General features: G+C 41.8%; 1 protein-coding gene across 1 annotated transcript in view; it reads right to left on the minus strand.

Moving 5' to 3' along the window:
- The window catches only part of TRPM6 (transient receptor potential cation channel subfamily M member 6), a 118,599-nt gene that overhangs the window by 39,111 nt on the left and 65,908 nt on the right, over nucleotides 1–13,580 (minus strand). The window contains exons 20-24 of the mRNA XM_059656204.1: nucleotides 12,523–12,774; nucleotides 11,106–11,280; nucleotides 10,773–10,887; nucleotides 8,340–8,533; nucleotides 5,240–5,372 (exon numbers count right to left, since the gene is read on the minus strand). Of these exons, the coding sequence (XP_059512187.1) occupies nucleotides 5,240–5,372; nucleotides 8,340–8,533; nucleotides 10,773–10,887; nucleotides 11,106–11,280; nucleotides 12,523–12,774 (869 nt within the window). The remainder of the gene's footprint in view (nucleotides 1–5,239; nucleotides 5,373–8,339; nucleotides 8,534–10,772; nucleotides 10,888–11,105; nucleotides 11,281–12,522; nucleotides 12,775–13,580) is intronic.

The raw sequence follows: 13,580 nt of genomic DNA on the forward strand, positions 1-13,580 counted from the left end.
AATCCCCAGTGCTTCCAAAATGTGACCTTATTTGGAAATAGGGTCTTTACGGAGGTAATACAGTTAAAATGAGACCATTAGCGTGGGCCCTACGTCAATATGACCGGGGTCCTTACCAAAAGGAGAAGTTTGGACCCAGAGGGAAGATGATGTAAAGATGCCCAGGGGGAAGACTGCCCTGTGGCTGGAATGATCCATCTACAAACCAACCAAGGACACCAAGGGTTCCCAGCAAACCAGCAGCTAGAGGAGGCAAGGAAGGACTCTCCCTGGAGCCTTCGGAAAAGCATGGCCCTGCCGACATCTTGATTTTGGACTTCTAACCTCCACAACTGTGAGACAATAAATTTCTGTTCTTGTGAGACCTCCGGTTTGGGGTACTTTGTTATGGCAACCTTGGGAAGCTAATATGGCTGTCTAAGCTTAACAAGGAATACCATAAATTATAAAATGTATCATATTTGGTTACATAAACAACTCATAGACATAAAAATACAAAATTTTAAAACAAAAAAATAAATTAGAAATTATTCTAACAAATATGATGAGGTGTCTGTATTCCTTAATAAATCAAAACTTTTACAAATTGTTGCAGAAAAAAATTTATAAGGACTCCAAAGAACATGAACAGACAATTCACAAAAGATAAAATATAAGGAAATATAGTAAAATAGTCAACTGTATTAGTTAAGCAGACAAGGATGCAAAATTGGAGCATTCAATTAGGCAACATATATAAAGAATTTCACTATGCTAAAGTACACAGATATTCTTTACATTGTGAGATAAAATATTATGAAGTCATTAAAATTCAAAATTATGTTGTTGATAATTTCTTTTGGCTATTTCTAACAGTAGGGGTGAGGATATAGATGTTAGTTATGTTCTGCAGTATATACTTTTATTAATTTTTTTACAGAGAGGAAGGGAGAGGGATAGAGAGTTAGAAACATCAATGAGCTGCCTCCTGCACACCCCCCACTGGGGATGTGCCCGCAACCAAGGTACATGCCCTTGACCGGAATCGAACCTGGGACCCTTGAGTCCGCAGGCCGACGCTCTATCCGCTGAGCCAAACCGGTTAGGGCATGCAGTATATACTTTTAAATGTGGTATGAAAAACTTTGTAAGTAGAGAAAATAAAAGTTAAAATACGTTTACAAAGACTGGTTAACCAATTCAAGAAATGTTTTTGATGTATAAGCTTGAAGCGAGGAACAAAATACAAACGTATAGTTTTAACTAAAAGCATAGAGAAGGCGAAATGGGAGGAGACCAAAATTTTCACAGTGGACTCTGGCTTATGACATTGTTCTTTCTCCTCACCCCCACCCCCCATTTTATTATTTTATTTGGAGGAGGGAGTAAGCTTTCCAATTTCTCAATAATGAAAATCTTTGAGAAACAAGAATAAAGTAAAAACAGTAAGATAGGGAATCCAACCAACGGTGTCATGGCTGATATGACCCTATGCAGAAACACAAAATGGTTCCCAGTCTTATTTGGAGACTGGGAGAAGCTGTGATTAGTCCGTGAAGAGCTGTATCAAGTAGTTCCCAAAATAGTATTACACATCCCCTCTCAAGAGCCCCTCAAGTCCCTGGTTGAGCAATCTCCCATTCTTCCCTCTGGCAGCTTTGCACCTAAGAAATAAATAATAACGAGGGTGGCATTTTCCATTTTTGTTATCGTCTATGTGGGTGGCACCTTCTCTTTCTTGTGTCTGCCATAGAATTCAACTTCTACAACTCAATAGAGGCTTAATAAATGCTTCCTGACCTTCTGGAACCTGCAAAACTAGAATTGGCAACGCTGATGAGGGAAAGAGCACAAAATATATGTATATTCCCCTCCAAATATGCTTAATTAGAGCTTCCCATCCAGTGCACTGTTTCATCTAATTCAAAACCAGTACAGTCTGAACAGCAGTAATGGAGACTCATTAAGTGCCATTAGCAGCAGCCACATCGCATGGACACAATAGAAACTAGCAACCATTCACAGCAACAGGTAACGTGCTACAATACAGACCTGTTAGACAAATAACCTGGTCACCCTCAAATCGGGTCCTCTGGCTTTTACAGGCACTTATTTTCTAAAGCATTATGTCCTATGAAACATATTTTAATTATATTCCTCAACTGCGAGCTACATTAATTTAATCTATCCTTTCAGTCATTCTGACACATGAAGCACATTCTTATCATTTTCGTTTCCCCTGTGCAAGGTTTGAGGATGGAGGGGAGACCAGGATGGGTTCTTGTTTCACGGTGGGCCTTTGGACAAAATATTTTAAAATGACATTATAATAGGTATAATTATAGTCATCATGACGATTGTAATCTTCAGTGAGTGGTCACTGTGTGCCAGGCATTTTCCAAAGGCTCTACACGATTCTCTTATTTCATCCACATCCCAGCCCTATAAGGTGGTCATTACTATTATCCCTTTCATGAAAAGAGGACAGGTCACATGGCCAGTCACGTGCTCGGTGACAGAGTCCAAATCCGCATTCAATGGCGTGAACCACTGTGCCCCTGCACCTCTCAGCAACTCAGCTGGGATCCAGGCGAAGTTCTCTGGGGCTCCTGGAGTCCCATGAAGTGCTAAGTGAGTTACACCAATCCTCCCCATGCTGGGCGGCGTTTGGCCACAAATGTTCCTCAATGCAGCTTCACGGCCAAATAATGACAGACCTGCTCAACCTATCACTCGACTGAGCCACAACGCACTTTATGTTAGTGTGAGGACTTCCTAAAAAATGTAGCATTTCCCAAATACCATGGACCAAACATGCTTCCTATGGAGAAATACCTAATGAACATCTTACTCCACAGCGCAGACAGGGAAATGCTGACTTATACCACTACGTCAAAAGGCAGCCAGCATTCCACATAGAGAAAGTAAGACATAAAACAGACCTAATATGTTCTCCTTTTCCACTTTCGCAGTTCACTTCATTCTGTAAGGACAGGGCTGATCTCTGCTCTCAAGGTGGGCAAACAAGCAGATAGCCTCCTGATCTCCTTGCCCTCCCTCTGCAAATGACTGTTCAGCTACCTGAGAAAAATATTCTCCCCTCCCTCCCTCCCACACCTCATTTTTGAGCTCCCCGAAATGACCTCAACAAAAATAATCGTGTAAAAGCAGGGCTGGTAAAATAGCACTATCAAGAGGAAACATTGATCATGTGTTGAAGTTAAATTAGAGCCTCCTAATTACATTGTAAAATCCTTGAAAGCATCTAGAATATTTTCCAGAAGCTACATATCCATCTACCTTCTAATACTTCTCTATTTGATCCCAAGAAAAAAAAAAAATCAGGAGCCCTGGACAGGTGGCTCAGTTGGTTGGAGTGTCATCCCATACACGGAAAGGTTATGGTTGGATCCCTGGTTGTAGTGCATGCGGGAGGCGACCAATCACATTGATGTTTCTCTCTCTCTCTCTCTCTCTCTCTCTCTCATCCACCCCCCCCTTGCTCCCTCCCTTCTACTCTCTCTACAAAACCAATGAAAAAAATATCCTCAGGTAAGGATTCACACACACACACACACACACACACGCACACGCACACACACACAATGAAGAAACACATTTAACTTCTGTTGATTTACTTCGAGCTACAAGAGCAGTTCTGGCCAGTGTTGTTCAGTGGTTGAGTGTTGACCTATGAACCAGGAAGTCACGATTCAATTCCTGATCAGGGCAATGCCCTGGTTGCTGTTTCGATCCCCACTAGGGGGTGTGCAGGAGCAGCTAATTAATGATTCTCTCTCATCATCGATGTTTCTATTCCTCTCTCTCTCTCCCTTCCTCTCTCAGAAATCAATAAAAACATATTTTTTTTAAAATGCATGCCAATGCATGCCATCCTCCCTATTTTAACCCAATGCTGGGTACCCACAATTAGCAGTACATCCACAATAGTTTGTATCCTACTAGTTTCTGAATGTGTTCACTCTTGCAACACATCTCCTCTCTCCTCAAACCTCTGAATGGACTCCCTGCACTGTCCCCGAAAGCACACATGCCCACAGGCACTCTCAGCTGGTCACTTTACTGTGAGATCCATGTTCCTAACCCCATGCATCTCCATCACACTGGCCATGTTCTCTCCTGCCCTGCTCCTCCATGAAACCCCTTCTCCAGGATTCCATGTTAGCAAATCACCTCCTCCCTCCTCCTGCAGCTTCTTGCTGGTGGATCATTTCCAAGACCACCCACACTTCTGTTATCACATGAAACAAAAGGAAAGAACTTTACTGTGTCCCCAAGTCCCTCCTTGCTTCCCTTCACAGTAAACCTTTCCACGAAAGCTCTAATTGATGTCTCCACTTCTTCTCAGTTCCACTGCACAGCTAACTGCTGGTCATGCGCCCTGAGATCCTCATGACTCTCCATGCAACCAGCATGGTACACTGGACCTCCTCCGGACCTCCCTGCAGCCCCCTGACACCCTTGCTGCTGCCTCAGGCGCCTGCATTTGCTGCTCCTTCGACCAGGTGCACCATGCCACCAGGTGTCTCTGCCTGGCCCACTGCCCTCAGTCTCTCCCCTCACCCACCTCAGAGCGATCTGCCTGCACCAGGCTACCCAAAACTGCCCAACCCACCCCTCAACTCTGACAGACCCCTTGCCACTATCGTTTTCCATCTCTATATATAAAAAGCCCGTTGCCATAACACCGTAATGCCGTAACGCCATAACGACCAAACAACTGGTCACTAGGAGGTGCATTGATGGGTCTTGCCAGCGCGGCAGACACTGGGGTCCCACCTCATGTGGCGGGTGGCGGCACGGCAGACACTGGGGTCCCGCCCCCACAGCGGTGCGGTGGGTCTGGGGTCTCACGAGTTTTCACACGCTGGGCCTCTAGTTCCTTTATAATAGTACTGTAACTTCTTCATGGCTCTTTTACTGCTGAACATTAAATTGCATATTTCTTTTATGTGTTTCCTTTATTTTTTTCTCCTCCACCCCCTCACTCCTCCACATGCACACACTAGTATGTAAGTCCTATGGAGGTAGGGACTCGTGTCTCTTATTCACCATTCATGTCCAGTAACTAGATTTAATAAACATGCATTAATTACACAAACATTACATGTTACTAGAGAACATTTTAGAGAATCCAAACCTCTGCATTTCAAAAGTAGATCTTTGTACCCTTTTAGACATTCTAGTAGAATCAGGTTTGGGTGGTAGTTTGGGGATGGAAAATACACTCATCTTTTACCTTTCTGCTGTCACTCGGATTCGTTCCTCACAACTACAATTCAGACCTTCCGTCTTCTCATGGAAATACTTTTCCACACACTGTTGTTCGAAATCGTGAAGTTTTTTCAGATCCTCCTTACTCAGGTAGAGTTCTGTGAAAATAAGTATGTTACACAAAAATAATCATGATTCACCTTTAATAGGAATCTGATACAGTGTGTGAGTGGCTTCTCTTCTACTTGTGCTGTAATTTGATAAACTGTAGCTTGTATGGTAAAAGTTTGCTGCCTTGTCAGACTGTATTCCTTGTATTAATGGAGATACAGGATATAGGAACAGCTGGAAACGTATGTCTGGGTCTTTCCTGTTTATCCTATTAACAGGCATGAGAATCTGAAGATGACTCATAAAAAACAGACACTTCCTCTTCAATATTTTAGTAGGTTAGAATGTTTTTACACATCAACAAAAATTCACTTCTGCTCAGTGGAAAAATCCATGTATAAATTTTGACTCCCCCAAATGGATGGTCCTTTTCTTCCCTGCCAACTGTTTTATCATTCAAAAGGACAATAAATAAGCTACAGGTTAAAATCAAGGCTAAAAGACAAAGCCTTTATCTGAAACTAACCTGGTAAGTGTAAGAAAGCTTGACCTTCTTAGGCTGAGTGTGCAAATACTAAATTCTACTGGAAAAAGATACCTTACTATCCGTCAATCACCAATGGAGGCTAGCCCCCTTCCCTGACAGAACTACAATTCAACTCATCAAAAGACACAGACAGCATTTGGTGATGCAACTCTACATCAAACTTCAACAGTCATTCAGTCTACAAACTTGGCTGTCACTCTGACCTAACCAGAAAAAGTACATCTTTTGAGCAAGTTCCCAGTACTTAGAAAATATAAAAATGGTGTTGAAAAGGGATAAAAGTGGGAGGGTCTCTTCAATCATTTCACTTAAACTAGGGAAACAAAGAACCATCAGAGTTCTCCAGAATTTACTAGAAGTGAAAGTGTTCCATTATTTTCCCATATAATAAGAGACAAACATATGAACTTCAAATTGAAAAACACAGCTAAAAGAAAACAATATCCAAGTGCATAATGTTTTCTGATTTCATTGTGTGGAAGATTCAAATACTAAAAAAATATATATATATATCCATTATCTCCCCAACTCTCAATATCTGTTTGCATTAAAGACTCTCCTATGAACAAGAAACTTTACAACTGTCATGACTTGAAACTCCTGTGCATTCCTGAGAGCAAGCAATCCACAGAAAAATTCCAGTGACCAGTGCCAATGGTGGCATGTGGAGCGTTCTTGGAACTGTCCGCCAGGTGGCACTGCTGCCCCATATGCACACATCTTGATCCTCAATACAGAGGAGTGGAAGCAATCTCACAAAATTCAGGACTTTTCCAGAGCTTGGAGTGAACAGAAAATTTACTTGAGTTTTATACCAGAATCATCCGATAAGCCCAGACCCAGATGAACCCAGATATGGTGCTAGGAAATCTGATCAAATCCTAGTTAATTCCGGGATCTCTCAAGTGGTTCACAATCTATTAGGTTGTGACAGTTCTGCAGCCAATGACTGGGATGGAGCTCTATTAAAAGCCTAAGAATTACAGTATAATGATAAGCCTTTTAATTCACTTCGGTTGTCTTTGACTTCCTTACAAAGACTGAATCTCTGGTGGGGGAATGGAAAAGAAAAAGAAATCTCCAAAGTGACTCGAGAGGAAAAATACTTCACATAACCAACAACCAGGAACAAAAGAATATCACCCTGTCAACCTTGCAGTTACACCTGTCCCCCTAAGGACTCACTGAAATGAGCAACCTCCTATCTGAAACTCCTGGAACCAGGTGTGTTTTAGTAATTAGAATTCTGCTTCCAGTTTTAGGAAAGTAAAAAAAAAGCATATATACCACAAATGAGTAAAACCCTTAGTTAGAGCAGTCCCTGCAATCAAACACATGACTATCTCTGCAGCAAAATCAATGAATATTCACACTACAGGGGTAAAGAGAATAAGACATTAGTCTTCTAAGCAACTTTTACCCAAATGAGTCTTCCCACAACCTACAAAGAAAAAAGACCTCCCATTTTCAGAGGTACTTTGGATTTGCAATTTGTGATAAAGCACTGTGGATTTATGCCACCTATTTCCTCTACAGAATTATCTAGAAATGGACCTGGTATCAATTGTGGGATTGCTTGAGAGGAACTACAGAAGATCTATAAAATCACAATAAGGAATGTTCTCTTGTGAGAATTAGTATGACAGTCACAGCATGCAGCCAAGATATGGTTAAGCAAAATGAACTAGAGAGATCTTAAAATATGTAGGCTTAAGCTTTGCAGAGAGAGAGTAAAAGAGAGAGAGAGAGAGAGAGAGAGAGAGAGAGAGAGAGAGAGAGAGAGCGCCCATTCTTCTGTATCCTGAGTGGTAGTACTTGGAGATGTGAAACATCTATTCAGAAGCACCGCCATGCTCAGAAGAACGAGAGAACTATGACTGGTTTATAAGTTAAACAAAATGTCTTGTTTATCGATTTTCCTTAGACCCGTAGTCGGCAAACTGCGGCTCGCGAGCCACATGCGGCTCTTTGGCCCCTTGAGTGTGGTTCTTCCACAAAATATCACGTGCAGGCGCACGTACAGTGCAATTGAAACTTCGTGGCCCATGCGCAGAAATCGGTTTTCGGCCTGGGCGAGTCTATTTTGAAGAAGTACTGTTGATATCTGGCTCTGTTGACTAATGAGTTTGCCGACCACTGCCTTAGACCATGAATTTCCAGGTCAGCAGAGAAAACACAGGTATTCCATAAATAACACCTGTGTAAAAACATAAAGCCTTTACACATTCAAACAGAATCTGTTCCTACCTATTCCATTCTTTCAAAGTACCAGTAAATCAAAAGGCACTATGATCACACAACGACAATGTGTTTCCCTAGACCCAGCTCTTCAGCTGACACTGGTGTCAGTGACTCCCCAGAGCCTTCCATCCTGTGCCCTGAATTTCACTGGCAATGCTCTGGTGTGCCTACACCTTGGCTCTCCACACCCTACTCTCTTCCTCCTGTCTCATCAATGAAAACTTACTTAATCCAACATCGCCCTCTTCTTGGTCACTTGGAGCTTGATGATGGCAAAGATGGCGAAGGAAGAGGCCAACATGGCTCAGCAGGATGAACGGTGGGGGCAGCCATGGCTTCTCGTGGTAGGTCATGATGTAGCGATAGCGATTGTACTTCCACAGTTTATTTGAAATGGATTTCATATCTACATAAACATTACTGTAAGTTGTAGAAAGAGAGGGACAATGTTTTAATATAGAACCCTGAAACAGAACAGATCTTTTTCTTTATTTTCAATCAAATTTTATGATTGATTCACCTGACACATTACCAGCAGCTAGTCAATGAAAATACTATCCATTGCATTTCTAATTCTTCTTGCACCCAACAAAATACATTAATCACCTTCTACAATAAATCATGCTAGTAAGGCCGAAACCGGTTTGGCTCAGTGGATAGAGCGTTGGCCTGCGGACTGAAAGGTCGCAGGTTCGATTCCGGTCAAGGGCATGTACCTGGGTTGCGGGCATATCCCCAGTAGGAGATGTGCAGGAGGCAGCTGATCGATGTTTCTCTCTCATCAATGTTTCTGACTCTCACACACATACACACACACACTGGAGTAATAATAAAGAAAAGGAGAAAGCCAGCTTAGGATAAGAGGATGGGGACATTTCATAAAGTAGATGAAGAAAATGGATGACTGGGTTTTAATAGTTCTCAAAGTGTGGTCCCTGAACCAGAAGCAACAGCGTCACCTAAAAACTTGTCAGAAATGTAAATTCGTGGGCCCTATTCCAGAACTATGGAATTGGGAACTCTAGCATGAGCATCATAGCAACTTGTAGCTCAGCAAGCCCTTCAGGTGATTCTCCTGCATGATCAAGTCTGAGAACCACCAGATTACATGCTACTGCCATTCCAGGTTTGACTACGGTCTGCCCAGCTGCAGGTAAAGATAGCCACAGTGTATTTCAGATTCTTGGTCATTAATTATAGGTACAGAGAATGTGGGAAGGGCCCCTAGACAAGTAGTCAGGTCTTGGCTTTCTCAGCATTCTTGGTCCTCAATTGTGTTCATCTCTAAAGTGAGGAAATAGGTTCATGGTTGGATTCTCAACCTCTCTTGACACCTGATGTTTTTGAGAAATAAAAATCTAATGCCCTTCTCTTAATATTACTTGATATATCAAAATATAGCAATAATTACTAATCACCAATAAGTTTTAAAGTTCATAAAATGCTGGAGCTACAAGTGATAATAGCTATCATATAATCTTGTAAAAAGCAGGAAGGTATGTCCTCCCCATTACATGCAACTCCTTTTTTCTCATTTATTTTGCCTCCCTCTAGCCTTTATCTTCTCTACTTTCTTTACTTACATTCCATACATTGATTTCCCTTTTCTTATATCTTCAGTACTTGGTATAAATTCAAGCAAACAAGAACACCAACTTGTCCTTGATGAGCTTTATGTCTATCTGAGAAGACAGATAGACATAAAAATACAATACATAAATTATAAAATATATTTGTATATGTTATATAAGTGGGTAAGAAAAAACGAAGAGTAAGGAGGAGCAGACATGCCAAGGAGACGATTGAAGGAAAGGGGGCTGCACTTGTAAATATCATCCTTAGATTAGACCTAATTTAAAAGGGGACATTTGAGCAAAGACTTGAGAAGGGGCGAGGAAATGAACCACACTGATGCCTGGGAAGAGCATTCCACACAGAGGGAACAGCAAATGTAGACACGCCTGTGTTGCTGAGGAGCCAATGTAGTTGGAGAGAAATGGATGAGGGGAAGACAGCATGATGTGTGATTTGAAAGGTAGAAGGGAAGTCAAATCACAGGGAGTCCTCTAGGTCATGGTAGGAACTTCAGCTCTTACCCAGAGGGAAATGGGGAGCCATTAAACAATTTGGAGCAGAGGAGTGACATCATTGATGTATGTTTGTAAAGGGTCACTGTGTTGATATTAGAATATAGGGCCACCACAGAAGCAGATGAATAAATTAGGAAGCTCTATGATAGCAGTGGGGTAGTGAGAGGTGGCTGGATTGATGATCTATTTGAAGGTAGAGTCAACAGGCATTCCTGACAGGTTTCAGTTGAAAGTACTAGAGGCACTGAGAATGAATCCAAGGTTTTCGGTCTGAACAAGTGAAACGATGGAAGTCTGACAGAAACCTGTAGTCTTCCTCATAAATTTGGGAAAGACTACAAATTACAATGCATAATTCCTTTCACTCCACTTTTATTTACTTCCATTTATTGTTTTTCTCTTCTCGTGCTCTACTGCCTTCCTAAGAGTAGTTTCATGCCCATATTTTGAAATACGGGTCACACAAGAACCAAAAAGGTTTCACACTCAAAATATATGTGAATCTACCCCAAATACCTGCTCCCATTTTTATTTCAACAAAATAACCATATTTCATTAAAATAACCTACTTGAAGAAAGCAATTAACAGGTTCACCATGATGATATATTGCACAAAGAGGTAGACAGCTTGGAGAAACGGAGTAAGAAAAGAACCAGGAGGGCAGGACGACTTGTTTGAACAAACTACGAAAAAACAAAAACAAAAAAAACAGCATTTAAAAGAAGGAGATAAGATGAATCAGAGCCCTATGATTCTAAGTAAATATTTAGCACATTAACTTAGCAGAATACCATACATTTTTTATATTTTTTAAGATTCAGGTGATTACTTTCCAGATTTTTATTTTACTCTGAGCATCTACAAAAGTTCAATTCTGTGGCTGATGAACTCTCCCACGCACCATCTATTTCTGACGCGTAGACTTCTCCGTACATCATCCAGTATGGCTCAAACACAATGTCCCGCGCGAGGCTCCAAGACGGGGGCTCCTTGGGCGAAAGGATGGCCTTGCGTGCCACTCCGAAGCTCAGCAGGACTATGGCCATTATGATCACAATGTAGAACATGTTTGCTGTCTGCAAGATAGTACCGCACAAGAATTTTACCACAGATTTGAAATTTATAGTAAGACAAATAAAACACTAGCAACCATCATGATTATACCTGCCAACAATAGGACTGTCTAGTCATTGACCAAAATGCCCTAGTCCATGCACAGCTGGCTTTCCTTTGGCTAAACCACTTTGTTTTTCGTGCACAGTTATGTGTTTCATGTCAACATGGTCTATGGAATAGCATAAATTTGCTAGTGGTAGAGAATCGTGCTTCTTTTCTTAAGAAGTAATGAAATGTGAACAGCTTGTGATTAGCGAATATCCAACTTTTCACCAACTGGGCCAGAAGTTAGAAAAAGTAAAATGTGGGGTTTTTATTTCCACAATTCTCTAAGGACATTTGTTAAATACAGGTGTGGGCAAAAGTAGATTTATAGGAGTTCATATAGAAAATAATACAATGATCTATACTAATAAACGGGGAATATGCTAATTATACCAGGTCAACTGGACATCTTCTGGATGTTTGACTTCCTTCCGGGCAGTTAGGGGTGATCAGGCAGGCTGGCAGGGGAGCAGTTAGGGGGTGACCAGGTCGGCAGGGGGGCAGTTAAGGGACAACCAGGCCAGCAGGGGGGTAGTTAGGGGGTGACCAGACTGGCAGGGGGGCAGTTAGGGGGCAACAAGGCCAGCAGGGGACCAGTTAGGGGGCAACCAGGCCGGCAGGGGGGCAGTTAGGGGGCGACCAGGCCGGCAAGAGGGCAGTAAGGAGGCGACCAGGCTGGCAAGCAGAGGCAGTTAGAGGCAATCAGGCAGGCAGGTAGAGTGGTTAGGGGCAATCAGGCAGGCAGGCAGGCGAGCAGTTAGGAGCCAGCAGTCCCAGATTGCAAGAGGGATGTATGACTGCCAATTTAGGCCCCATCCCACAGGCAGTTGGACATTCCCTGAGGGGTCCTGGATTGGAGAGGGTGCAGGCTGGGCTGAGGGACACCCCCCTTCCCTGGTGCATGAATTTTGTGCACTGGACCTCTAGTTAACAAATAATAATACAAGAATAAATTCTGTGCATCGTGTACTCATAACTGTAAACCCATTTTTGCCCCACTCTGTATGAGTTTGTGGTTATAAGAAAGCAGTGATGAAATGATCTTATTTTCTGTGCCTCTATAAGTAATTTCAAAACTTAAACTATTGAATGTGAACCATGAAATCAGGCAAAAGCATTGAAAAGAGCACCAGAATACACAAGCAGGCAGTACTCACCATTTTTGCAATCATGGTCACATAGGGACCTGCATGTTGGTTCACAGCAAAGAAGTCCAGAAGTCGTGAGAACCAGAATATGATGTCAATGCAGTAGATGAGCCTTCCCGCTGTGTGCAGAGGAGGGTCCCCCCACCGCAGGCCGAAACCAACCAAAAACAGGCCAGTAGCCACAGTTTCCATGAGGTTCCAGTACTCACTAATCCATACCTTTACCTTTTGAGTAAACTTTTCAGGTTCTGAACTACAGACCTAAAAGGAGAACAAACAGGGGAAACTTAGTGCATGGTATAATTCAAGACTCTCATCGATATCATCTTCTTTAATGTATCAACTGCTTCATTTAGACCAGTGGTTCTCAACCTTCCTAATGCCGTGACCCTTTAATACAGTTCCTCATGTTGTGGTGACCCCCAATTTCATTGTTACAAATTGAACATAATTAAAGCATAGTGATTAATCACAAAAACAGTATGTAATTATATGTGTGTTTTCCGATGGTCTTAGGCGACCCTTTGTGAAAGGGTCGTTCGACCCCCAAAGGGGTCGCGACCCACAGGTTGAGAACCGCTGATTTAGACGGTAATTTAAATGCTGTCCCAAAAAAAGATCACAAGAGGATTTTGGAGACTTAAGTTAGCCTTGGATAATTATTTAAACGATTCTATAAATATATTTAATGTCACTCTTACAGATAGCCAGCTATTTGAAACCCCAAACAGAAGGTTTTTTTGTTTGCTTTTTAAAAAAGTAGTGTTTCTAGCTTTCATTCTTCCTAAACTAACACAGGAAAACACCTAGACATTTTAGAACTTAACACTGCAATGGATCTATATAGCTGCAATTCCATTTCATGAGATACAGTTCAGCACAAAGAAGACTGTTTTGAAACCAAGGAATTCTGCAATCTGGTCCTACTACTGCTCTCTACTGAGTTGTTGAAAAATTACTCAGAATGTGATATTAGAACTCACTATTATAAGAAATTACCCTGCAACAGAAGATCAGACAAACTGAATGTAAAATAAACCTATTTTCCCTGAAGCATAAAAATGGTA

The sequence above is a fragment of the Myotis daubentonii genome, chromosome 11, assembly GCF_963259705.1.
Source record: "Myotis daubentonii chromosome 11, mMyoDau2.1, whole genome shotgun sequence".
In the NCBI taxonomy this organism is placed as follows: Eukaryota; Metazoa; Chordata; class Mammalia; order Chiroptera; family Vespertilionidae; genus Myotis; species Myotis daubentonii.